This window comes from Leishmania major, chromosome 34 (genome assembly GCF_000002725.2).
Source record: "Leishmania major strain Friedlin complete genome, chromosome 34".
Classification (NCBI taxonomy): Eukaryota; Euglenozoa; class Kinetoplastea; order Trypanosomatida; family Trypanosomatidae; genus Leishmania; species Leishmania major.
In genome coordinates, this window is record NC_007286.2 from 1,036,639 (window position 1) to 1,062,168 (window position 25,530).

Below are 25,530 nucleotides of genomic sequence, written 5' to 3' on the forward strand. Positions count from 1 at the left end.
CCCGTGTACCACGTACTCACCCTCCACCGCGCTCTTCCACTAGAGCGAACACAGGGTGAGAGCAACGCGAAATTAGCGCTCAAAAAAACAAAAGACGACAGCTGGAAGGGGTCGAGCTCCGTCAGTCGCCCTTGATCCACTCGTTGCTTCGCCCCCTACCCCTCACCCGTCCCTCGGTGGCAACAACGCGAGAAAGCGGGACGGTTTGCACCAATAGACAAACAATACGTATGCAGATATATATGTATATATTGGACAGCAGTGTAGTGGGAAAGAAGTGTCTGCTGGAGAGCAGTGCATTAACGCAAGCGCGCCCTCACAGCGGATGACGCAGGAGGATGGGGAAAGGGCCCCTTGAGCGCCCCAAAACATCAACCGTAGGAACCCACGCACCCTCAAAGGAGCACACGGGTGCAGGTACCTCTGTCTTGACCGATCACGCTTGACAAAACCTTCCGGTGGTTCGCGCCTTCGCGTAAAAAGCCGGAAAGAGACTGCCCCCCCCCCCCTCCGCGGCATCCCGCAGCAAGCGGCGTTGAACGAAGCAGCAACAGTGTAGGGCGAGGGGGTGGGGTCACCGTGGATACCCACCTCTCCATTCCTCTTCTCGACTCTGTCTTTGGTGTTTAGGGCATCTCCACACCCCCATTTGATGACGCTGTACATCAGCCACTTTTGCGTAGACGCAACACCGAGCCCGCAGATAGCGCACACATCACCCGACTACCCACACCTCGGCAAGCACACACGCGCATGGAAGTGGAAGAGCGAAAAAAGGGCAAGACGTGTCGGCAAGTTCCAAAGGGAGAAGCGAAATGGAAAGGCGAAAGCGAAGCGCACACAAGTGCGCGGATGTCATGGGAGCCGGGCACCTACGACACACATGCATGTACAATGTGCGAGCAAAGGCAAACCCTGCATTGCACTGCGCTCTCTTACCCTCCTGAAGTCTGCCTTCTCGCCAGATTCTTTACACACAGCAACTCTTCGAGGGGATCATGAGAGCAGCTCCGGCGCGTCGTAGCGTGGGTACGACGTCCAGTTGAGCGCCGTCGTCCCGTTCATCACACGCCTACACGCACCTTCCAGATGGGCAAGCTCGAGCTCGCGCTGTGTCTCCAGGATGCGCTGCATTGCCTGGGCCATCTCCTTTCGCTCGCCAAGTTCCCATTCCTGCAAGTCGGCACGGTTCTCCCACTCCCACAGCCTCAGCTGATTCTCCTCGGCATTGACACAGCCGGCTGCGGCAGTGAGACTCCCATTGAGGGCTTCCGTCGATTGGCCTACAGACAGCACAGACACCGTTGCTCCTGCCCTGTACCGATAGGTGTACCGCGGAGGACGCGGCTCTGCAGGACCTGCATTGTTGCTTTTTCGTGCATCCTCTCGCCACCACTCTTCCGCCAACTCGTCAGCACACACGATGCAGAGTTCCGCCCACTCGCTATTCTCCAGCGCACATATTGAGATGCGCCTGTATCGCTCTTCTCGTAGCAGCGCGCAGCGCTGACCGTACTGAAGCTGCTTCTCGGAGCCTTGTGCTGCGAAGCTGGAGCAGGACAGGGTCGTGGTTGATGATCCTACGCGCCCATGGTAAGTGTGATGGATGTGAGACATGATTGATGCCCCCTCCTCCAGCCACCTCGAACATAGTGAAAGAACCGTGCAGCGGAGACCGCGCGCTCGGCCAGGCCACGGTGAAATACACGCACGAAAAAAAAAAGGAAGGACGGGAAGTTGAAAGATGAAGGAGAAGGCAAGAGAGCGCATGGGTCACACGAATCGATGGTGACGCAAAGCATCAGGAGGCGGGCAGCGGCGCAGTGTGTGTGCGCCGGACCGCTAACCTTCCGGTGATACCGAGAAGCAGAAAACAACAAAAAAGAAAGACATGCCGACACTTCCACGTGTCAGAAAAACCATGCGTCCTGAAACGCACTCGTGTTTCGCATTACTTTCAGGTGTTTGGGGGTTGTGCGTCCTTGTTGCGTGTCTGCTCGGTTCTTTGGGCCGTGGTGAGAGAGAGGGAGGGGGTGTGTAACGGTCACGCAAAGCGAAGCAACCGGCGCGCAGGCGCAGCGGGGGGAGGGGTCTGGTGAGTCAACATCACAAGCAGATAAGCGCGCGGATGCCATTACAAAAAGAGAGGGGGGCGATAAACACAAAAGATGCCAGCGTGCAGCAAGACAGTACTAACAACCACGCACACAAGAAAGACGCAGAGCGACCGGGGAGTGGGGGGCAGGGGCAACTGCCTCTACAGAACATAGAGAGAGGAAGAGAAGGAGCGGCAACCAAACGAGGGGACAGGCGCGGACCTCGGGCTCCCAAAGGCGGTTCCCCAACCTGCATCGATTCCATCGCAAACCAGAGGCACAGAGAAGAGTAAAGAGGGCGAAAGATGAGCCGACAGGCAAAAAAATGGACGAAAACAGACAAAAAAAAAACAGCAACAACAACAAAAAAAGGACGCAGGGAATGAGCGGGCTGGAAGCATCACGACAGCACGCCGACGCGCGAGTGCGCACATACACACACACTTACACACAGAAGGGGGAAGCGCGGGTAGCATCACGGCGATAGTGTAAGTGGTTGAGGGAGCAGTGCGAAGCCAGTGCGCTCACAAGGTGCGAGTGAACGAGAAGGAAAGGACGGCATAAAGAATCTGGCGTACTCTTGAGAACAACAGGTGACGAGATACCGGCATAGTGATGAGTCTAAAGGCGGTGGAAAACAACAGAAGAGAGGGAGCGAAGTCAGTGCCAACAAGCACACAAAGAAGACACCGTGCACGTGTGTGGGGGTGCGAGAGACCGCGCGCAGCATTGCTTTTGTTTCGGCGCGTCCATTCGGCCATACAGCACGAGTCAGACTCCGCCAGAGCCTTGGCCCGTCACAGGCCCCCCATCGCATGTGACGAAGCAGCCCTAGGCACACGTGTGTTGCAGCGATGGGTCAGCTAAGTCATGCGAGAGCACGGCCCCCTGCCCCGACCTCCACCCGCCCCATTATGCAGGTCACCACCCCTGATGCATCGCTCGCGAGGTGGCTCAGGCTCCCCCCACCACCACACCAGTAGGCAGTGTGAGGGCGGGAGGGTGGGATGCGTCTCCAGTCGCGCGGACACCCCGCCTACTCATAGGGATGGCACAAGCTGTGCGTACAGACGCAGGTTGCTCCGACGCCACGCCGTCCAGGACCTCACCGCCGACACCAGCAGCGACACATCGCTCTGGCATGCCCGCATCGTAGGCGCCCGACCCTGACACCACCAGAAGCTGGTTGGGCATCTGTCAGGGATAGAAAGGAGGGGCTGCTGGGCTTAACCACAGAGTTGGGTAGTGCACATTGCGAAACCGCGCACTGTGAGGAGTCCCCCCCCCGTTATCGAGGTCTAAGCACAATACTTGAAAACACAACCGAAGGGCGAGCCGGAAAGCCACGAGAGTCGCGGACCGTGCTGGTGTCTGAATTCACGTTGATCATGATACTCGGCTACTCAGTCGTCAACGGTTTTTGCTGTTGTTTTAGCGGTTGCGAAGACGATATTTAGCATGTGTCTCAGCGAAAAAGTGCAGAGGGAAACGGGTGCTGCCACACACACACACACACACGCACACGCATGCACGGGGGCATCGCACGCAGAGCAGCAGTTGAGCCCTTCCTCTCGCCTCATTCTCTGCACAAGTGTGCAGCCCCAAGAGTATCGGTCGTACATGTTCCAGTTTCTCGACATACTCGCACGCCCCCCCCCCCGCCCTCTTCAGCAAGGTCTCTCATTCGCGTTCGGCTGTGGCACCGATGAGAGCAGCTCACGGGTGCGCTCTCGCAGCGAGAGACTGCTGAGCACGAGAGGGCTGGAGTTGTCAAAGGACGCATTCGAGCCACTCATGACGGAGGTGTCGTCCAATGGCGAGAACGGAATGCCACTTCTGTCTCTAGCCTTCACCTCTGAGAGGCGAGCGCGTGCCTTTTCCAGCTCTTCCTTCATCTTCGAGGCACGGGCGCGGTCGAGGAACGTCGCCTCCTGCACCGCATGTAGCTTCGCTGTCAGCACGGCGCACTGCTTCTCTGTCGCGGAGGTCCGCTGCATAGCGGCGGCCTGCTCCAGGAGCAGCTGGTTGAGTTTGCGCTCGAGAGCCACCACGGCGTGGTGAGTCTCGGAGGAGTGCGAGGAGCGCGGCGTGAGGTCGGCAGAGAGGGGAGTCGTTGATGCGCTCAGGCGGCCGCTGGTGCTGCTTGTGTTGCCGCGAGACGCGTTCACAATGACACCATCCTTGGGCTTCTTCTGAGCAGATATGGCGGGCGAGAGGACGAAGGGTAGTGGAAGGCCGGCGTCGGTGTGCGCATCCTCTCGCAGAGGCTTCTCTGCTGGCAGCATGCCGTGGTTGTCACCAAGAGGCACGCCCGTCCTCAGCAGTGGCGTGGAAATGTGGGGCGCTGCCGTTGTCGGTAGCGGCACGTCCAAATGCTTCGCCACGGGAACGGTATTCGCCTCGGCCGGGCTCGGCTGTGAGTGGATGGTCACAGAAGACTCAGTGCTAGAGCCGACCCCGCGGCCGCGCAGCATGTTGAGGCGTGTGACGAGCACATCCAAGTACTTCTGCCGCTCCGCCATGAGCTCCTGCTCCACCGCCGTCTTCTTACGCGCCATGTCGAGCAGTTTTCGCTGCAGGTTCATCAAGAGATACTCTTGCCGCTCCTCCAATGCATTCTCGACCTCTGTTTGCTGACTGCGCATCTCCTTGATCCGCCCGCTCAGCGACTCTGCCTCGCTCTCCTCTTCCTTCAACAAAGCCTGGTATCGCTGAACCTCTCTTTCCGCGCCATCGAGGCGGCGGAACAGCTGGTTCGACACCTGCTCCTCCTTCATCTCAGCGTTCAGCACCGCGCGGACCGACTCCTCACGCAGAGTCTCGATCTTCCTGATAAGATGCGACTCCTCCACCGTCAAAGAGTAGCTGGTGCTCTTGAGCGACACGTACTCGCGCCGTAGCCGCTCCATAGACATCTCATGCACCGGCGCCGGTGTGTCGCTGCGAGAGGCGGCCATCGTAGACATGGCTCGTATCCCAGCGAAAACAGTCGAGGGGGAAGGAGTCTAGGTATTAGCAATGAAAAAGGATCCCACTGGCAGCAAGCTGAAAGAAAGGAAAGCAAAAAACGTACAGGACTCAAGGGCGGTAGCAGAGCTGAGATAGGGGGAGGGGAAGGGGGTGACCGCAAACAACTGTGGAGCAGACAGCAAACACGAGAAGAGGCAAAAACAAGGAAAAAAGAGACAGAGAATTGGTATGAACGAGAGAAAAAGAAATAATGAGACTAAAAAGTGCACGTGCTCATTACAGCGTTGCGTTGCAGTGTATGTAACGTGCGCATAAGCGAACCTGCGACAGCGTTACCGCAAACTGTGCGTGTATATGCGCGTTCCTATTCCTTGTGTGTGTGTGTGTGTGTGTGTGAGCGAGTGTGTTCGCGTGCGCCTTGGATTGCTGTTTGCAGTTGTTGTCTACACGTGGAGATCGTGATATGGTGAAACGAGCATAAACAACACAGGAAAGAAAAAAAGGAAAAAGACGCTTCAGTGTAAGAGGTGGGGATGCACTTGCGTTACGTTCTTTTTTTTCTGGTGAGGGTTCCTCCTCTACGTCTTGTCAGTTTTTACATGTGCTGGTGAGCTTGTTGCGGTGGTGTTTCCTCTGTTGATTTTTTTTTTTGAGGGGAGGGGTTGGGTGAAGCGGCTCTAATACACGCCCCCTGTAGCTCGCAGACCAACGGAGACAAGAATGGCAAACAGAGAAAGCGAAGAAGCACAGGTGGGTGGCAAAAGACAGCTTCAAAGAGGGGGGCGAGAGCGCACGACAAGAAGAGAGTCCCACCCTTCAAATCGATACCGAATGAGGGCGAGGAAGATGGCAGGCAAGCTAAAAAGAGACGGGATATGGAGGATGGCGGCCGTTTATGTAATATTGCGGGTTTCTGTGTTGTGGTGGTGCAGCGAGCACCCGAGAAATTAGAGCAAGAGCGTGCGAGAGAGCAGCGGATATCGAGCAAGCGAGACAAGCATGAGAGGGCGGTGGTGCGCGTTTTATTCAGAGGTCCAGAGTGTTGTTCGTTTTTTTTTTTGCGTGAGCTCGTGAAAGGGAAGCAAAGCCGCGCAGAGGAAAGGCGAGACGAAGAAGGAAAAAAGAATGTGACAGTCAACGGGGATGAGAGAGAGAAAGTGGAGAATGTCTAGTAAGATAAGACTAGCACAACCTGCAAGCCATAAAAGCCCCCGTCGCACGTCCACCCATCCCTTCCCTTTTAGTCCGCGCACGTGGTGCAAACACCCCTCGCCTAGCAGAGGATGCGGTTGACTCGCGTAGGTGAGGGGCAGAAGAGGGCGACTACCCATTGGCTGCACACAAGTGAACGCGTGGCCTCCTCTGGCAGCACCAGCAACAGCAGCTGTAGGCGATGAAAAGATGGTGCACATTTCTGTTTCTTTTGCTTGTTGGTTGCGGTTGTAGCTTAGTTGCAGCCTCAGCGCCTCTCCGTTTCCTTCGCTTCCGGCATAATGCAGCTTCGATAAGCACCATCTATGGCAGTGCAAAATTAGATTCGAGCGCGCGACATTCTATCAAACGCCGGGTGAACGAAAGCTGGAAAGTCCCGTTGATGCACGAGGAAGGAATGGGAAGGCCGGAGGCGTCGAAGGGGAGCAGAGCTTCCGGTGCAACGCCCTAAGGTGCTCTGTTTGGTGGTGTGTGTCTGCGCCTCGCTTCCTCTTCATACAAACCGTGGGGGGAGGGGCGCAGCAGCAACCCATGACGTCTCCGACATTCGGGTGTCTTGTGCGCCCTCTTCGTCAAAAACGCAGGGTTGCCTGGCGCAAACCAGCCCCAGGCTGCGGGTGAACAGCCGATCGGTGCGCGGCTGCACCGAGCACGCCCACGTGCGCCGTCTTGGACCGCGCCGACGCCGGCGGTGATTCGCCGAGGTTCTGCAGCGCATTCCTCCCTGGGCGTCCGTGCGCGGATCGGCTGCGCACGGACGGGTTTCCGTGTCGCTTCGTGCCGCTACTGCTGCCCGGGGTCGCGGTTGAGTGTACGCTGCTGCCAACCACAATCGAGCTTCCAGCCCCGAGCGCGTTGGAGGAAGAGGCGGCCACCGGCGGCACCACCTCCGCCAAGAAAGAAAAGCGGTCGAGCAACTGCGCCACGCGAGCGATATCCTCATAGGTGACGGTCTTGCAATGTCGCCTGGTTGCTTCTCCCGCTGCCAGAGCGACAAGATCACGCGTCAGGAGCGCCACAGCCTCAGACACCGCTGATATGGCATCCTTTGAGATGATGGAGGAGCTGCCCTCGTACTTGAGCAGCGCCTTTACACGGCTGTGCGCGAACGCGTTCACGTAGTTGGGAACGTCGCTCGCGCCGCCGTGGCGCGTGCCCGAGCGCGTCTGTGGTGGGGCATCGGTGTTGTCAGCCTCTTCCTCGTCGTCCTCGTCAACGTCATGTTCGTCCTCTTCGCGCCAGTCGTCGACATCCTCAGCATCCGTTTCGGTAAGATATGGGTCTAGACCACTGCCGGCGGTCGCCTGTGCCTCTTCGTCGGGAGAGGCAGACGAGCGCGCAGGCAGACCGTGACTCGCACGCAGTGCGACACCCTCAGCTGTGTCGTCCTCGAGGGCGTGTGCGGCTGAACGCTCGCCGCTGTCCCGCGCCTGACTTCCGCTGCCGCCACGCTGCCTTGAAAGGGGCACAGCATGATCCTCTTCAGCGGCGCCGTCAGCTTCGCCGACCTGCGATGCCAGCGATGACGAAAGCGGTGAGGCGGACGGCGCATATGTAGCCAAGCGCGGCACAAGATAGGAAGCCAGCTCCTCCTCTCCCTCACCCGGGTCCAGCGTCGCTCCAAGGGTGCTGTCGTACGCGACCCCTTCCATGTCGCCTTCAGCAGACATCTTGTTCTATGAATAGGTGGAATAGATCGATGCTCGCCAGCAAAGGGAAGAGTGGCGTGCGCCTCGGGGGTTTGCCTGAGTACAGTGGCGTTCGACTCTGGCAGAATGCCTGCATCGTGAACGTAACAGCGTCGATTAAGGGAGCGCATGGTGAAGCACAAGTTGAAAGCAAAAAGGAGAAAAGGGTGCAATAGATGAACTAAGAGACGGAGAGGTCGGAAGTCGTGTCCACCACACTCCTCCATATGCGACTCGCCCCGACCACCCACCTACCTTCCCGCATCGCGAACTGTGGAGCAAGAAGGCTCAACGGGCTCTTCTGCCTAGTACGTGCGGTACGTACGCACGGGGTGGGGGGAAGGGGGGAGGAACGGCAGAGAAAAGACCCCCCAGCGCGTGCACTCGTGGCTGCAATAGCCTCCGGTGCCAGCGTGACACGGAGCTTCAGTGGAGGCGCGAACACGAAGACACATCGGAGAGGAGGCGCCGGAAGAAGGGGGCGGAGTGGCAACGGCGCACCACGAAGGCCCACAAGCAAACACAAGCGAGAGCCTCTCCCGCCACCGACGCAGACGTCGCGTTTCGTGCGTGCTGTATTGTGTCGGTGCCGGTAGTGGCCTGTAGGAGTATTCACCCCATGTTGTCCTTATCAAGCGGTTTGACTGCTTGTATGGCGCTGTCTCCCGCACCTGGACATGTTCCACAGTCACGTGCACCCCGCGTAGACGAGGAGAGAAGAGCGGAGAGACGAGAGAAGAGAGAACACAAGAAGAGCATGCGCGGACGAGGGACAAAAAAGCAAACAAGAAAGAAGGGCGCAACACCAACACCCGCACACAGACAGAGAGAGAGAGTCCACTACAACAAGGCGCTTCGACCAAACAAGAGAGAGAAAAAAAAAACGTTTGAAAACAAAAACATTAACACACGGAAAGACTGTTCGAGGGACGATACACTGTGCGAAGAGGCACACCTTCATTGGCACATACACATACACCTACCAGCCACCTGGACGTATATACATATACGTATAGCACCCACGCTCCAGAGAGGAGCGGATCACACGCCAGCACAAAGACGACGCACGCAAAAAAAAAACGCGGACGAGCATTCACAAGCATGCACAGACACGCACACACACAGAGAAGGCCGCCCCTCTAGATGACGACGACACAGGTGTCCATCTTCGTTCGGAGCACAGCTATACAAGACAGTCGGAAGCGCACACGGGCATTGAGCAGTACACACCACATCGGATATATATATATAACATGGAAGCAAGGGACAGAGCGAGCAGAGAAAAGTGAGTGGCAGGACAAGCAGAGAGATGAGAAAACAAAAAAAATGATGGAGCATTCACACCAGGAACCAGCAAGAGCCCCGCGCCAAGTCACATGACAACAGTATCCGTCAAATACGGTTATCCACTAAGCGCGTGACGGGCGGGCAGGAGAGGAGATAACAATTCCGCTCTCAAAGGCCATTCATGTCCATTTCTTTATTTGCGAATTGTTATTTCGCTTCTGCTGATGCTGCGAAGAGACGAAGAACAAAACAGCGGCCACCAGGTTTAGGCAAAAGAAACAAAAAGGAGAACATAACACACAAACACACACACACACACACGAAAAAAAGAAAAGGGGATGTGAGGATGAGCATGCCTGCCCAGGGCTACTCATGTAAGTCAAAAGCAGTCTTCCTCGCCACTACGCATGACCGACGCGCATTCCCTTGCCCACATGAACGCGATGGCACATCGCCACTACACGCATGTATGATCCTCGGCTGCAGCAGGAGAACATCGCACAGGTATACGATAGTCGTCATGTTCTTCGTTTTTTTTAGCTAGAATGATGGAAGGATGACATCGAAAACATTCAATAACACAAAAGCCGCAGCGGTAAGGATGAGTAGGGTCTTTCAACAACACCTCTGACGTTTCACTTGTTGTGAGTTTCCTCTTGGTTTTTCGTTTCTATCCCTCTTGGTCTCGCTAGGACGCCCGTCGTTCTTGAGTCCCATTGCCGACGACGCTCCTCTTCACAACCACGAAGTCTCGGTTGAAAGCAGAGAACAACACACACACACACACAAAGGGAAAGACACAAAATCAGCTTATCAGAGGGAGGAGGGTCATAAGAGAGAGGGAGTGAAAGTAGAGAACAGCAGTCAAACAGGAAGTGATACAGAAAACGAACAAAGAACCATGCGCTGTCCGTGTCGGTGGAAATAAGAACAGGCAACAACAACACAAAAAGACGTTCGCGCGTACCGATGAAAGGGCGGGTGGTGGTGGTGTCGGAGGAGGTAGAGGTAGAGGTGGAGCTTAAGAATAGGAAAGACAAAACGAAGGCACGAAAAAAAGCACAACGCATGACGATTTTTTTTTCTGGCGATCGCTAAGCGTTGCTTGCTTACCTGCCTCTCGTCGAAAGAGAGAAAAGTGGAGAAACCAGAAGAAAGGTGGAGCGGTTCGCGAATCCTGCCGCACCCGACCTCGCAGCGGTGTCGCAGGAGAGAAAGAGGGGTCGGGGTGAAAGAGAGGCATAGGAGTATTGAACGTAAAACGACAATCACACAATGAAAAAGGAAGCAGTCAAGCGATGACGAAGGCGCAGGCCTGTGAGTACAACACAACGAGCGAATCCGCGTGGAGAGCCAAAGACATCAAATAGACTGACGGGAGAAGACGGAATAAGGACCACAGAAGCGCCCACGAACCGAAGAACTGCATCCGCATCCACAGTGCGCAAGTAATCTTAGCGAGAAGGCAAGTAAAAAAAGAAAGAAAAAGCACCTACCACATTGTAAATACGACAAGACAACGGGGTGCGTAGTCGAAAGGAAGATGGTGAAGCATTACGGAAGTAACAGAAAAAAAGGCTTGCAGAGCAAACAACGAGTGACGGAGCGGACGTTCCGTTGCGCCGCTTACTGTCACGTTGATGTGCGTTCCTTCACACAGGGGCTCCGGGCAGGTTTGTTGTTCGTCGCGCCTTGTCGTCCGCCGGTTCGAAACTCCTTCATGCGCATTCTCTTTAGCCCGTGCGTGTGCTCTCAGAGTTTACTAAACTCACCTTTTTCATAGAGAGAGATCTCCATCTTCTCGTGATGCCGGGCGTGGGGTGGGTGCGCAGAGTCTGCTTCGCGACTCTCATTCGACCCGCCTTCACGAGAGAGCGAGTCTGCATGTGCTTGCGCTGCACCGAAGCACGCGGTTTTCTCTGCATCTCTCCCCCTCGCTTCTTTTTCATTACAACGGTCGCCTTGGTTCGCATCACGACGAGCCGCTTCAGCGTACCTCGACTGAACGCAGCGGCGTTCATAGACAAAAAAAAAACGATGGCGGGCTGTTCGGTCAGTCAACTGCAGGGAAGGGCAGATGTTGAAGACCCGCGAGAAGGAGAAAATGCAACAAAAACGGAATCCGCAAGCGTCCGCAGAGCGAAAAAAAAAGCGGGCAATGCAGAATAGTTGGGCACGGGCAGCGCAACAGGGAAGCAAGAGCATCTCTCCAAGAAACGAGGAGAGCAGTCGTGGGTCGTGAAAAAACCAAGACGAGTGCAGACTCACGAATGGGCGCGTTTGCTTGCTGTATTGCATGCGAGGTAGCAATCGAGGAGAGACAACGAGAGATAACCCACGAAGAGAGCGGTGAATACACAATGGTGCATACCTCGAACATGCACGTCGCGTATGCGGCCAACTTTTCGCTCTGGGCTCTCCTCTCTTTGGCCATCCCCAGATGCCGCAGATTGAAGTTGCTGATTCCTAATCTGCACGGCATCCATCGCTGACCCAAGGCGAACAGCCATCCAAACGCTACAAACGAGGAGGCCTCTCATCCTTCGCAGCGGGGTCGGCGACCCTCATTCTCTGCTTCTCTGTTCGGCTCTGTTACTCTCACAGGAAAGGATGTCGGCCCACGCAACCAAAAAAAGGGGGGCTAACCTCTATCCTCACTGTCTTTACGAAGCATATTCATTGCGTATTGGGGCTCCCTTTCGTTCGGGCTTCACCACCGACTCTCCACGACTCCAATGCCCTACTGGAAAAAAGAACGAGAAGGCACACAAAGACAGCGAGAGCGTGGAGGGGTCTGACGGGGGAGGAGGCACACAAAGGGAGCATTAGATAATTACGTGTCTCTGTGGGTGTGTTCGGTATACGCACGTGTACAGCTGAGAACAACAGAGGTGGTATACATGTATATAGAGAGCTTGCTAGCAGGCGGGAGAGAAAGAAAGTGGAAGAGGGAAAGGAGGGGAGAGGAGAGGGCATCAGTACGAGAGCCTTGACCTTCATCCTCGCCCCCCTGCAGAGTACACAGAAAAGGAACACACGACAAACAAAGGAGACGCATAGCAGCACACCCAAGAACGAGACGGGCGCAAGCAACGAGGAGGAAAAGAAAAGCAAACAAAAAAAAAACATTACCGGGCAACAGCAGCATCCGCGAAGCGCAAAGTGCCCACACGCGCTGAACGATATCAACAACGGGAATACAAACGAAAAAAAAAACGCTCGAAGAAGCAACGTCACAAAGACATACACGACTGATAAAAAAAAAACGTTCTATCGATATGTACATGACGAACCAATTTACGCGCATCCACACGCGCAACAAGCACTAAAAGCAAGAGAAAGAACAGAAGAGGCAGAAAACGAAAAAAGGAAAGCAGGGATACAAATGCAGCGGCTGCGCGGCGGAGGATGACCCAAAGCCTCTCCCGTTCACTGTCTGCCTGCGTCAGTGTTCTTGTACGCGTGGAAGGAGAGAGAGAGTCGCACGGCGGGTGGAGAACAGTAAGAAATGAAGAGGTCCACACACACGACAAAACAAAACCGTCATCGCATCATGCACACATCCACGCACGCACACCACAACCTAGACAAATGCCACATAAGCACAAAGCCGCGAGGATACACAGATGAACACACACCTGAGCTCAGCATCCACGCATGCCAGGCACACACAAAAAAAGAAGCTGCACACTTAAAACAGCCCCAAGACATACGATTCCACTACAGCCGATACAAAACAAAAGCAAAAGTTTCCTTTGATCCCTGATACCAGCTTACAAGAAACCAAAAATAATGAGAAAGAAAAGCAGCGCTCAATCCAGAAGGCACTGGAACGCACATCCGTAAACGCACGCCCGCACAACCGTCAGAGAGAGCATACACGTCTGATACACTTTCAAGCGAACAACAACAAACAAAAAAAAAGCGAAAAAGCAACAAGACAACGCAAAAAAAAAAAGAGGGCGACCCTTTCCACTAGAAATCGCTCGACTACAAACAGAAAAAAGAAACCGCAAAGCATGCACGCATACACCCGTACTTCGCCTCTGACGCTGCCGCGCCACGGCTCCGCCCTCGTCGTCAAGGGCGAACCGCCCTGCCGTTGCAGGGCGGGCCACGTGACCAATGACCTCTCCTTCTCCCTCCTCGCCCCTTCCTCGCATGCGTGCCGCGCCATCGGCGCCTCACGGACCCGGGTGTGGAGAACACAGCGTCATCCACGCGGGCCGCGCCCACGCTCCGGGTCGAGGGCAAGAGGCGGCGGCGTCTGCCGTGCGGGCAGCAGGGGATCCTCTTCTGTGCGCGTGCCGGATGGGCTCAAGGAGGACGCTGCCCACACTCAGGCCAGGGCCCTCCAAGACCCTGCGCACTCTCCCTGCATGCCATGCCTCGCCCTCACCCGCTTCAGGCCGCGGCATGCCGCGGCGCAGCGCAGCGTCTCTCCACACGGGAGTCTGGAGGGCTCGATGGCGCTGGCCGGTGCTGTCCTCCCCCACGCTTCCGGCACCCGTGCCGCATCAGCCCACCCCGGCCGGGCGCAGGAGATGCCGCACATTCCGCTCACACGCACCCGGGGGCTGAGCCCTGCGCACCTCCCGCACACCTTGCTCAGAGCACGGCACACCATGCCAGCTGCCCACGGCAGCGCCTGCGCACAGCGCTCGCACTTGTGTATGCCTGGGAGGGGAGGGGGCCTGCTGCAGCGCGGCATCGTTGCCCGTGGGTGCGCGCTGTCCACATCGTCCCGTTCCGCCAACGCAGCGGGGGGTGGGTCCGTGCCTGGGCCGCATGCCCGCATGTGCCGCGGCAGGGGGCGCGCTGCTGTGCGTCGGGGACAGCAAGGGGCACCCCACCTGGTCCTCGACCCGCACCTCTTTCACAGGCGTGGCTGCGTCAAGCGCAAGGGACCGCCCCCCAAGAGCCCCGCCGACACACATGCGCCTGCGCACACAGAGAGCTCACAGCCCGCCGTTCCCGGGCCAGGGGACGGAGGATGCGGGGGGCAGCGATAGACACACGACGGCGGAAGCCCGTGCAGCGCGAGTGAGGTGCGTGCAATCGCATCCCTGCGTGCAAGACCATTGCGTGAAACGCGGTCTGCCTCGACCGTCGGGCGACCCGCAGATCTCGCGTGGCACGCCGGGCACGACACCGGGTCGCGCGTGCCCAGGTCCGTCGCACCAAGCCGTCCTCCACGGTGGCGGGGCCCGTGTCGGGTGCCATGAGGGTGGGAGAGCGACCCCGCAACAAGGGCGACCACACGCGCCTCTTTGCGTCGCGGCTGGTCACGTCAGCCTTGCAGCAGGTCCGGCGCCAGCACCACTGCTCCACGCCCCGCGCGCGGTCGCTGCACGCAGTGTGGTGGGAAGGGAGGTGCGCCGCTACCCAGAAGGAATGAACGAGAGTAAGCAAGACAAAAGGACATCGAAAGAGGAACGAAACTCACACACAAATCAAAAAAACGACGAAAGTGTGGGAGAATAATCCGACAGTGAGAGGAGGAGGGGGAGGGAGGGATGGAAGGTTGGGGATGTGGAACTGAGAGACGCGCAGGCATAGGACACAAACGAGCAAAACAAAAAAACGACGTCAGCTCGAGGGAATGCACGCACGAGTAGGAAAAGAAATCGCCGCGGAGAAGGAAGGCAAACATGAAATAAGAGAAGGCTCGGGTGTGCTGGGAAGGAGGCCGTGTGTGTGTGTGTGTGTGTATCATCATCGTCGCCATCCGAATGCATACACGCCCAAGCATGCGCGGAGAGCCCAGTTGGGGTTAGTTGTGTGTTCCCCTTTCCTGTGTCCTTACGTCCCTGCTTCCAACACATCCACGTATACAGGTAAGACGATAATGGAAGGGGCGCATCAAAGGGCCAAGCGCGCCACCGTTTGCACGGCGGCGGCAAGGGCTGGAGTCTTGGAGGTCATCAACGTCACCGGCCGACCAAGCAAGTGAGATTTGAGGAGGCAAGCAAGGGCGGCAAACAAAAAAAAACGCAAAAAAAAACGAAAAGACACTGGTTGCAGCGTGCCTCGCTTACGCTGCAGCACCTTGTAAAGCGACACGTCGGGCTCTTTCCATCCCAGTCAGCACGGCAGCGAAGCGCATGTACATAGTTTGTGCTCCACCTTTTTGATTGCGCTCCATCAGCGTTGCGCTCGGCATGCTTTCTCTTTTACTTATTTGGACTTCCTCATGCTCGTCCGGCGCACGGTTGCTGCTTGCGCCGCTGAAGTCCACACGCAAAACAAGCGCGTGCAACACATGCCCGGAAACGTTCAACCTCATGCGCTAGCCAAGCGTCGGGGCAAACCACTAAGACAATGGGCGCACGCACACGCCAAGAAGACAGGCGAGGAGGAGCAAATAGAAAAGAGCATGCCAACACCTGTCTTTACGGAAGAGAGAAAATGCACAAGCACAAGCGCGGACGGACGCACGCACAGCGGCACAAGCATCATGAAGCAGAGGCGAAGACGCACACACAACACACACACACACAGAGAGAGAGAGAGGGAGAAGCGACACTACGAGTGCGTTTTGTATAGGATGTAGCGCAGTACAAAGCAAGGGAGAAACACACGAAAAGCGAACAAAAACACGCGTCTTGTACGGTAGAGGCGGAACGTCAGAAAGACCAGCCAGAGAAGAGCGAAAACAAAAAACAAAAGAGAAAAGGTGAAGGAGCGGCGAGAAATGCTGAGAATCGAGACGTGTAGCGCGGCACTCGCTTCCACGCTGCAAAGCCACACCAAACAAAGGGGGGAGTAAAGAATGCATGCGCTTATAGCATTCGCGAAGCAGAGAATGTAGAGTCCTAAACAGGAAGAGAAGCAAGCGAGAGGGACCCTTCAACTGAGAAAAAAAAAAACGGTGCGGATGTTGCAGTCGCTTTCTCTTTCGATGATGTTAGGCTGGCTTGGAAGAGAAGGGGCAGGAGAAGGAAGACCGGAGGAGAGGGCGGACCAAACAAGCAAAAAAAAAAAAACGATTGTAAGACACGACGAAACTCGCTCAGCTGCCAACAAAGAGGCAAAAAAGCAAACTGCCGCGTTCGCTTCGCTGCTAGCTGCTCGGCGCCTATCTGGCCGCCTTGGGCTTCAACACGACGCGTGCCTCCGAGGTTTGCTGCTCGTGAAGCCAATGGGTCACCCTCTTCGGCACGGAGGCGGTGTTGGTTTGAGGGGAGGCGCCGCTCAGCAGCGGCTGCACACGCGGCGCACGACGCCGTAGCGAGGTGGGGGTGGGGGAAGACACCAACGACAGTTTGTACGACCGCCGGACGTCCTCACGGCCTTCGCCTTCGCTGTCCGAGGCCTCGGCAATGGTGCCTGGCAACTGAACTGCTGACGGATTCTGCGTCTCGACAACAAACAGCTTCGGGTGTTCCTCGGTGGCTTCGGCAGAGTCGTCGTAATCCAGTGGCGCGTCACCCTCCGATACGACTCCACAGCGGCAGGTGACGGAGTCGCTCATCGGCCCGCCCATGCCCTCTGAGTCGCTGTAGGACATGTCTTCGTTCGCCTCACTCATGTCGTCGCCCATGCCGTTTTCGATGGTGGTCTCCTGCAGAGTGTAGCTGGCGCGAGAGACCTGCATGGTGCGATCGCGCTGGCGCGGGCGATGGCAGTTGGGGCACATGGTCACCTTCTGCTGCGTCCACGGCAACCGCCACAGGTTCACCGTGCCGCCGTTCGCCGTGAAGCTTCCGCCTGATACGGTCGTTTCGCCGACCGCGAAGCTCCCGCTGCTGTGTATCTTATCAAAGAGAGAGCGTTGGTTATGGCGAGAGACACTACTGGCGAGGGCAGCAGTGTGCTGGTGGTGCCGCTCGAGATGGCAACTGGCGTTGGAGAAAGAGTTAGCCAGACGCGCCGACTTGAAGGAGGCGGGACCCTGTGTCGGCCTCGATTGATTCGCAAAGCTCGAATTCGTCTTGAAAGATGAAGGCACTGGATCGCTGACCACCGTCATGGACACGCTTCGCATCAGCGGGCCACAGTCGTCATCATCGGAGCTCGCCGCGGTCAACTTGCTCTTGACTTGGACGGCGGTGGAAACCTTGGAGGAGCTGTGGGACTGTCTGTCCCCGAGCTCCGCATCACAGTGCAGCAGTGTTTTCTTCGACTTGCTGCCTGGCGTGAAAATCTTATGTAGAATGTTCATCGTACTTTGTGCGTGTCGAGCTTGGGGGTGGGGATAGAGAAAGAACGAGCACACAAACAAGCTACTTAGAGTTCTCTTGACAGACCAAACCACAAATGAGAACCCACAAACTAAAGAAAGGGTTCTATTAAGAGCGCTGCCAAGAGAGAGGTGGCAACAGTGCGGACCCTGTAACCAAGCAGCGCAGGTGGTCGCGGGGAGAGGCTTATCTGTTCGTGCGCTAGTGTTGCTACTTGACTACCACTGAACACACGCAAGAGCAAAGAAAAAACACACAAAAAAAAGAAAAGAAACGAGAGAATGAGCTCCGCCGTCTTGTTTTTTTCTTTGTTACTTCCTTTTCGATCTCACAACTGCCCCGTGCGGTGATGAAAACCCTTTTGTAGACAGAAACCTGGGTCCTGTCACAGCTCCTCGACGAACAAAGGAGGAAGCTCCGGGGGAGAGTGAACGACACACAGACAGACAGACACACAAGCAACGAAAAAGAATGGACAGCAGAGAACAAGAGTCGAAAAAAAAAAGTGTGAAAGTAGAGACACCCCTGGTCGGTACACACATATACACACCTGCTCTTTACCTCGGTCACTCTGTTTCGAAAGAGTTTCTGCGTGAATGAGGGGAGTCGAGGGCGCGGTGAGAGAAAGGGCAGGGGGGTTCGGGTGGTTAAGAGGCCCGAAACAAACGAATTGCGATGGGATGTAGTGGGAAGCGACCGGAGTACAGGGCTTTCGTGCCCTTTGTCGTCCACGTCTAAGCCTACTCGGCTCCGCTACTGGCGCAGGTGCCCACCACGTGACAACTAAACACACAGAAAAAGGGGGGGAAAACGCACAGGAAAGGAGAAGAGAGCGCGTCAAAGCCGAGGCGCACGAGCTCGATCGCGATGCTGAAAGGTGAAGGCAGCCGACCCGTATAAGCCGAACACTAAATCGAGGGTGCGCTCTCCTGTGTGGGTGCGAAAGCAGACCCGCTCGGGAAAGCCGAGGGAGCGGAGGGACGGGGCAAACACACCGCACAGCGAAACCAGACAAAAAAAAAGGACACAAAAGACAAAGTCTTCTGGCCGAATGTGAGAGGTAAACGCACGCGCTTACCCCACTCACGTGAGGAGGTGGTGCGTGTGTGTGTGTGTGTGTGTGTGTGTGTGTGTGTGTATGTGTATGAGAGTGTGGGGGAAAGAAGATCGATCCTAACGGCGTTCGGCCTCTTCCACGAGTGCGGTCACCGGTGCTGCGAACTGCAAAGCCGGGCAAAGCCGAGAGAAACGCGCGAAACAAAGAAACAAAAAGGAAAGGGCTCCGCTAAGGTGATGCCTGTGTGCTCTGTGTGTGCTCTGCTTGTGTGTGTGTGTGTGTGAGTGTGTGCATATAGCTGATAGGGGGAGGGGAGGCGGACGTAATCGCGTCAACTCGATTAGGAGAACCGTCTTTGACACGCTCGACAAGAACACGACGAGGGCAAAACCGTACAGCAACAGCGGCGTGTATGAATTAGAAAAGAGTGAGAGGGCGACGGCGAGGAAGGCACCACAAAACAGTCTGTCTTCTCCTCCTCACAAACGTATGCGTGGCTTGCGAATGTGTTTGTGTGCGATGTTGTATTGGCTAGCTTTCGTTGCGCAAGTGGTTAGACTCCTAGAAACGAGGTAATCTTTGTGTCTCGGTCAGCTGTGCCAGCGTGTGTGTCGGAGGAGGGGAGAGGAGGGTGTCTCCGCGAAAACCTACTCAGGATACAGTTCCAAACAAAGGGGCGGACCACCACAACAGAAAAAAAACGTTGCGTGGCACAACCCTGAGGAAGGCGACGCCGTTCTGTCAAGTTTTACCCTGTGTGCGGTAAGAGGAGCTACAGGGAAACGACTCAAACGGGGGCAAAAAACAAGAAGATTAGGTTAACCCTCGCCCACGATCACCTGCAGAGAAAAGGAAGACACGGGACGCACGTCACTCTGCAACGCAGAGAGAGAGAAAGAGAGAGATACAGAAACTACGAGAATGGCGTCAACACTGAAGAGAACGAATCCACTTAGCGTGAAAGAAAGAGTCGTAAGATGGAGCACAGCACCGATCTCTTTTTCTGCGTCCTCGTGTGAGTAACTCGTTGTCTACTGCGTACTACAAATGTGGAACTGAGTAGAGACGTGGCAGAGAGGCAGAAAGGAGAGGAAACACGAGAAACTAAAAACGAAAGGAGACGGTGCAGCAGGAAGGGAGTGAGCTTCGTGTGCCAGATGTGCACATGGTGAGAAAGTATGTAGACGTCCCCGCGGAAAACGAAAACGCCAAGCGCGTGAAAGTGAGCGATGTCGCCGTTGCACCGAGCATTCAATCAACGAACAGGAGGAAAGGGACGCCGCGTTGTCGGCGCAGGGGAGTAGGACAAGACAGAAAAAAAAACGGAGAGAGAGAGCAAAGACGAGTGGAGAGAAGACTGGCATTCAGCATAGCCCACACGCTTTGAGGAAGGGGAAGCACGGCCCCCCCCCCCCGAAAAAAAAACATGAAAAAAAGGAAAGCGTCAATGCAGACTTGCGTGTAACTAGAGCAAGAGAGCTCACCTCTCAGGGAACACGCACACACGTGCCGCGGCAACGTGGGAGCAGGGCATTGTCCATCCGTGACAGACTAGACATCGCAAGAGCAGTAAAGCGCGCACAGCCGAACGCAGAGTTCGACAGGGCACGCTCAAGTACGGGAAACAAGGAGAACAGCAATCGCCTCACCAAATTCCGGCACCCCCACCTCACCCTCACCGTGCACCGGACACGCCCTCAGAGCCCGACCACTTATAATTTTCTTGCAGTACCTTTTTTTGTTGTTGTTGTTGTTCATATGCATATCTCTCTGCGTGCACGGTTTTAACCACAGTTCTGCTGCAGCACATCATCCTCGCTCCCATTCGCTGTGATTGGGGCGGCACAGCCTCCGCGCCGCTTTTCCCCCAATCCTTCCCCCCCCCCACACACACACACAGCGCGACATCGACCCCCTTTCGTTCGCCGCGAAAAAGGCGTCTCCGCCACCCCCCTTCACCACCTCCGGTCACGACGTACCCCCTTCCTGTCGACCCCTCTCTCAAACACGAAACCGAAACCGCAAAGCATGCACGCATACACCCGTACTTCGCCTCTGACGCTGCCGCGCCACGGCTCCGCCCTCGTCGTCAAGGGCGAACCGCCCTGCCGTTGCAGGGCGGGCCACGTGACCAATGACCTCTCCTTCTCCCTCCTCGCCCCTTCCTCGCATGCGTGCCGCGCCATCGGCGCCTCACGGACCCGGGTGTGGAGAACACAGCGTCATCCACGCGGGCCGCGCCCACGCTCCGGGTCGAGGGCAAGAGGCGGCGGCGTCTGCCGTGCGGGCAGCAGGGGATCCTCTTCTGTGCGCGTGCCGGATGGGCTCAAGGAGGACGCTGCCCACACTCAGGCCAGGGCCCTCCAAGACCCTGCGCACTCTCCCTGCATGCCATGCCTCGCCCTCACCCGCTTCAGGCCGCGGCATGCCGCGGCGCAGCGCAGCGTCTCTCCACACGGGAGTCTGGAGGGCTCGATGGCGCTGGCCGGTGCTGTCCTCCCCCACGCTTCCGGCACCCGTGCCGCATCAGCCCACCCCGGCCGGGCGCAGGAGATGCCGCACATTCCGCTCACACGCACCCGGGGGCTGAGCCCTGCGCACCTCCCGCACACCTTGCTCAGAGCACGGCACACCATGCCAGCTGCCCACGGCAGCGCCTGCGCACAGCGCTCGCACTTGTGTATGCCTGGGAGGGGAGGGGGCCTGCTGCAGCGCGGCATCGTTGCCCGTGGGTGCGCGCTGTCCACATCGTCCCGTTCCGCCAACGCAGCGGGGGGTGGGTCCGTGCCTGGGCCGCATGCCCGCATGTGCCGCGGCAGGGGGCGCGCTGCTGTGCGTCGGGGACAGCAAGGGGCACCCCACCTGGTCCTCGACCCGCACCTCTTTCACAGGCGTGGCTGCGTCAAGCGCAAGGGACCGCCCCCCAAGAGCCCCGCCGACACACATGCGCCTGCGCACACAGAGAGCTCACAGCCCGCCGTTCCCGGGCCAGGGGACGGAGGATGCGGGGGGCAGCGATAGACACACGACGGCGGAAGCCCGTGCAGCGCGAGTGAGGTGCGTGCAATCGCATCCCTGCGTGCAAGACCATTGCGTGAAACGCGGTCTGCCTCGACCGTCGGGCGACCCGCAGATCTCGCGTGGCACGCCGGGCACGACACCGGGTCGCGCGTGCCCAGGTCCGTCGCACCAAGCCGTCCTCCACGGTGGCGGGGCCCGTGTCGGGTGCCATGAGGGTGGGAGAGCGACCCCGCAACAAGGGCGACCACACGCGCCTCTTTGCGTCGTGGCTGGTCACGTCAGCCTTGCAGCAGGTCCGGCGCCAGCACCACTGCTCCACGCCCCGCGCGCGATCTCGGTAAGGGAAGGTGCTGCAGCCCCTTGCCTGCGTGTACCTGTGCGTGCATCATCGCGATAGCGCATAGCAAACGCACCTGACTTGCTGTCTGTCTGCGCTGCACCATCTGTACAACAGCAGGTAGGGGAGAGCTGCGCAACAAGGGAGAGTCGCTGCTTATCTCTTCGTCTGGGTAGCGCGCCCACAGCTCGCCGGGGAGTAAAATGCTGACGCTGACGCGACTGCTGCGTTCGCACGGCGGTATGCGGATGCGGGGGTGTGGGGGCTGTCCATAGCACTTTGGTCACCTCAGCGCCAAGAGCAAACTGGGCACAACGGACAACCGGGAGAAAAAGCGCGAGGCGCACACGAGTCCAAGCAAAGGGATGCCAATACGTCACACATGTAAGAGGAGAAGACAGAAGTCGACCGAGTTGCGCTGGTGCACACCTACTTGCACGTCTTGCCAGTAGCGCCATGGTCACCACGCCCAAACGTCCGACTTCTATTACAACGTCTATGCAAGAAAAAGAAAAGAAAACGGAGAGCCAGGACCACAGCAAGCAGCGGAAAGCAATGAAAAACAAAAAGAAAGGAACAGTGATGTCGTGGACAGAGCTTGCAGAGAGAGAGAGAGAGAGACAGCATGAGCAAGTTAGCAGGAGAGCACGTATCGCGCATGCACGTGGCTTTGTCGAGCCCGATGATACATCTCCATCGCTGTCGGTCTCACCGCTTGTGATTCGACGCTGGATGCTCTTGCGGCGTCGTCTCCCTTCAGTAGCGCACAAAAGCCACCAGACGGCTTCCTACACGATTCTCCTCGCACCTTAGCCGTCCTGTGCCCGACTGGGCGCTTCCCGCTTCCTAGTAGTCGTCCTCCTCTAGCATAATGGCAAGAAACTCTTCTAGGTTGATCTCGCCATCTTGGTCAACGTCAAACTCGTCAATCATCGCCTGCAGCTCTTCGTCGCTCATGTTCTCGCCCAGTTCCCGCGCCACACGACGCAGCGAGCGAAGGGAGATTTTGCCGGTATTGTTCTCGTCAAACAGCTGAAACGCCTTCACCATCTCCTGCCGAGGATCGCGTTGCGCAAACTTGTCCGTCATGATATCTGTGAAGCCCGGTAAGTCCATCAGCGGCTGATTGTTCTGGTCCCTGGCAGCGCAGTCCTGCATGAGCTGCAGCACCTCCTCCCGCTTTGCATCAAAGCCAAGCGCCCGCATGCTCACCTTCATCTCATGCACATCGATGAGTCCGTTCTTATCCGAGTCGAACAGCTCAAATGCCTCTCGGATCTCCTGGCGCTGCTCCTCCGTAAGCTGAAAGCGACGGCGCGCTGCCGCGGACGGCGCTGATGCCGCCGGCGCAGTGGTGCGCAGAGGCCCCGATGTGCGACTAGTGATGTTCATCAGGTTCTAGCTGCCTTATGGGGAGGGGGGAGAAGGAGGTTGGCTTGGCAGGACTGAGAAGAGCGCGCGTAAAGCACACCAACACAAAGAAAAAAAGGATCCGCAGCTGTGGCGGACAGAACTGAATATGTGCTCGTGTGCGGCGACAGCTACACGTTAAAGACACGAAAATGAACCAGCACGTGCAGCCTTCTATGGAATCCACAGCGCGACGAGTCGAAGATAGTGGTAGACGCAGGCGTGCTTCTGCGTTCACGGAGGCCCTTGGGGTGACTCTTTTCCTTCGTTTTCTGTGTATTGTGCTCTTATTTTTGCGTTGCAGAGTCGCGTTGAGGACAAAGAGGCGGGCAGAGGAAGAGGGAGAAGAGGTCAGGGGAGGGTGTTTGAGAAAGCCGGCAACGCACGCGATGAGGTCTCCCTTTTGCGCGAGATGCCGTGGGCACTGTTTCTCTCACTTACTGGGAGAGCAATGGGCCCGCCGTGGGTCACTCTTTTTCGTTGGTGTCTGACGTGCCTTCGACATCTGTGACAGCGAGGAGACGAGGGGGCAGAAAGCGGTGCGAGAAAGGGAGCCGCAGGCAGTTGTGTCGATCAGTCGCGGAACAGAACACCTCACCCTTCTCTGCCACCCTAGCCGCTTCCGAAAGTCTCTCCTCGTCGCTCTGTTCGCGTGCCGTGCGTGTGTGTGTTTCGTTTTTCCCCCTCGTGCACCACCCTGTGCCATCACAGACGGCAAACGGCGTGGGAGAAGCAGCAGCGTCATTCCACACGTGCGGGCGCCACGCAGCAGAAACAGCAAAACATGTCGGGGGAGGAGGGGGAGGGAAACAAGAAGTTGTGCTTCAACGTCATATTCAGGCAGCGGCAACCACACACGTGCAAAAGAACGAGAGTTCAGCCGAGGTGCACAGGCACGCCTGCAAGGAGGGGCCGGCGGCGACCGCAAGGCAGCAGCACGAGCGACAGCGCTGCGGAAAAACAACAAGAAGCCCACGCGAGACCTCACCCTAGCGATACAAAACCATTCGGCAGAGACAGGTAGCACAGAAGCACAAGCTCATCCGTGACCGCCCCTCCTGCCCTCTGCACCACCGACTACATCCCTCTCCACGCACTCAGAACCAGCGCCCCACCCTGCGGTCGGCCGTCGTAAAGGGCTCCACAGTGACGGTGTAGCGGCAGGTGTGGTCGCTCGCATCAGCCAGGTCCGTCAAGGTGGCGGAGCGAACATCGGCGCGGTAGAACAGGGCAACAAGGTAGTCAAAGTAGGAGTCCTCGTCCTTGAGCGTCTCGGAGCGCGCAGTTCCCTGAAGGTCGACGTAGTCGTACACCTTCAGCTGACCCGAGTAGGGCGTGATGCCGAGAAACTTGCAGAAGTCGTAGAGTGTGACGCCGTAACAAAAAGGCACCACATCGACCCTCTCCTCACTGTTGGGGAGGTCTCGCCGATGGACTTTGATGCGGCGCATCTGGTCCAGCAGGAGAAAGAACTTTGTCCGCTTCGGCTCTGGCACACCAGCGAACTCGAGCACTCGTCCGGAGAGGTGATCCATGTTGGCAGGGTCGAGGTACGCGGAGCTCCACAGATTTGGATTCATGCCAATGAGCGTGGAGTCGTCGACGGCGTACTCCTTCTTCAGCACCTCGCACACATCCGGATGCACGTCCAGCAAGAAAAGAATCTCGTCCAGCAGCTTCGACGAGCCGTAGGTGATGCGCAGCCTCGGCAGTGCGTGCGGAGGGCGGCGATGGATGACAGACCACTTCTCGTAGTAGGCTCGACTAAAGAGCAGCAGCAGCTGGTGCTCCTCAGGGGACAGGAGGCCGGGGTCAAGGTAGACGGGGTCCATGTTATGGAACATGACCTGATCACTCAGCGCAAAGTAGGGGCAGGACTGCAGCTTCTGCCGCGTCGCCGGGTTGTCCCAGAGGGACTTGTCCACCTCCAGCAGCCCAGAGCCGCCTTGGCGAGGTGGCACGTAGTTCTGGGAGTCGACGCGGCCAGCGTACAGGTTGCCGTAGAAGGGTAGCCCGCCGGTCGACTGCATCGGTGAGTTGCCGGGGTGGAAGAACTGACGCTCGCCCTCCAGGGCGAGCCGCCGTCCACTCTTCCGAAGCATGCTTACTGCAGGTGTCACGCAGACTGCGAGGTCGAAAAAAATATAGCGAAGAGGGAGCTACACGTGAAAGCGAGCAGGTCGAATCAACTGCGTGCCGTCAGCACCGCAAGACAGTACCCGTTGCACAGCGATCAGACCAACGGGCGAAAGGGTCGCTGGCGCGCATA

General features: G+C 57.3%; 6 protein-coding genes across 6 annotated transcripts; all 6 read right to left on the reverse strand.

Annotated features, from left to right (window-relative positions):
* Positions 1 to 996: 996 nt before the first annotated feature.
* LMJF_34_2350 (hypothetical protein) lies at positions 997 to 1,617 on the reverse strand (the record flags this gene model as incomplete). Its single annotated transcript, XM_001686281.1, has 1 exon — positions 997 to 1,617. The coding sequence occupies one exon, from the start codon at positions 1,615 to 1,617 to the stop codon at positions 997 to 999; it is 621 nt and encodes a 206-aa protein (XP_001686333.1).
* A 2,146-nt stretch (positions 1,618 to 3,763) lies between these two features.
* LMJF_34_2360 (conserved hypothetical protein) lies at positions 3,764 to 5,062 on the reverse strand (the record flags this gene model as incomplete). The annotated part of the gene is made up of 1 exon (XM_001686282.1): positions 3,764 to 5,062. One exon carries the CDS (start codon positions 5,060 to 5,062, stop codon positions 3,764 to 3,766), a length of 1,299 nt encoding a protein of 432 aa, XP_001686334.1.
* Positions 5,063 to 6,850: 1,788 nt separating this feature from the next.
* Positions 6,851 to 7,948, reverse strand: LMJF_34_2370 (conserved hypothetical protein; the record flags this gene model as incomplete). The annotated part of the gene is made up of 1 exon (XM_001686283.1): positions 6,851 to 7,948. The coding sequence occupies one exon, from the start codon at positions 7,946 to 7,948 to the stop codon at positions 6,851 to 6,853; it is 1,098 nt and encodes a 365-aa protein (XP_001686335.1).
* Positions 7,949 to 16,331: 8,383 nt separating this feature from the next.
* LMJF_34_2380 (hypothetical protein) lies at positions 16,332 to 17,417 on the reverse strand (the record flags this gene model as incomplete). The annotated part of the gene is made up of 1 exon (XM_001686284.1): positions 16,332 to 17,417. One exon carries the CDS (start codon positions 17,415 to 17,417, stop codon positions 16,332 to 16,334), a length of 1,086 nt encoding a protein of 361 aa, XP_001686336.1.
* Positions 17,418 to 22,697: 5,280 nt separating this feature from the next.
* On the reverse strand, positions 22,698 to 23,243 carry LMJF_34_2390 (putative centrin; the record flags this gene model as incomplete). Its single annotated transcript, XM_001686285.1, has 1 exon — positions 22,698 to 23,243. One exon carries the CDS (start codon positions 23,241 to 23,243, stop codon positions 22,698 to 22,700), a length of 546 nt encoding a protein of 181 aa, XP_001686337.1.
* A 1,115-nt stretch (positions 23,244 to 24,358) lies between these two features.
* LMJF_34_2400 (conserved hypothetical protein) lies at positions 24,359 to 25,363 on the reverse strand (the record flags this gene model as incomplete). The annotated part of the gene is made up of 1 exon (XM_001686286.1): positions 24,359 to 25,363. One exon carries the CDS (start codon positions 25,361 to 25,363, stop codon positions 24,359 to 24,361), a length of 1,005 nt encoding a protein of 334 aa, XP_001686338.1.
* Between the last annotated feature and the right edge of the window lie 167 nt (positions 25,364 to 25,530).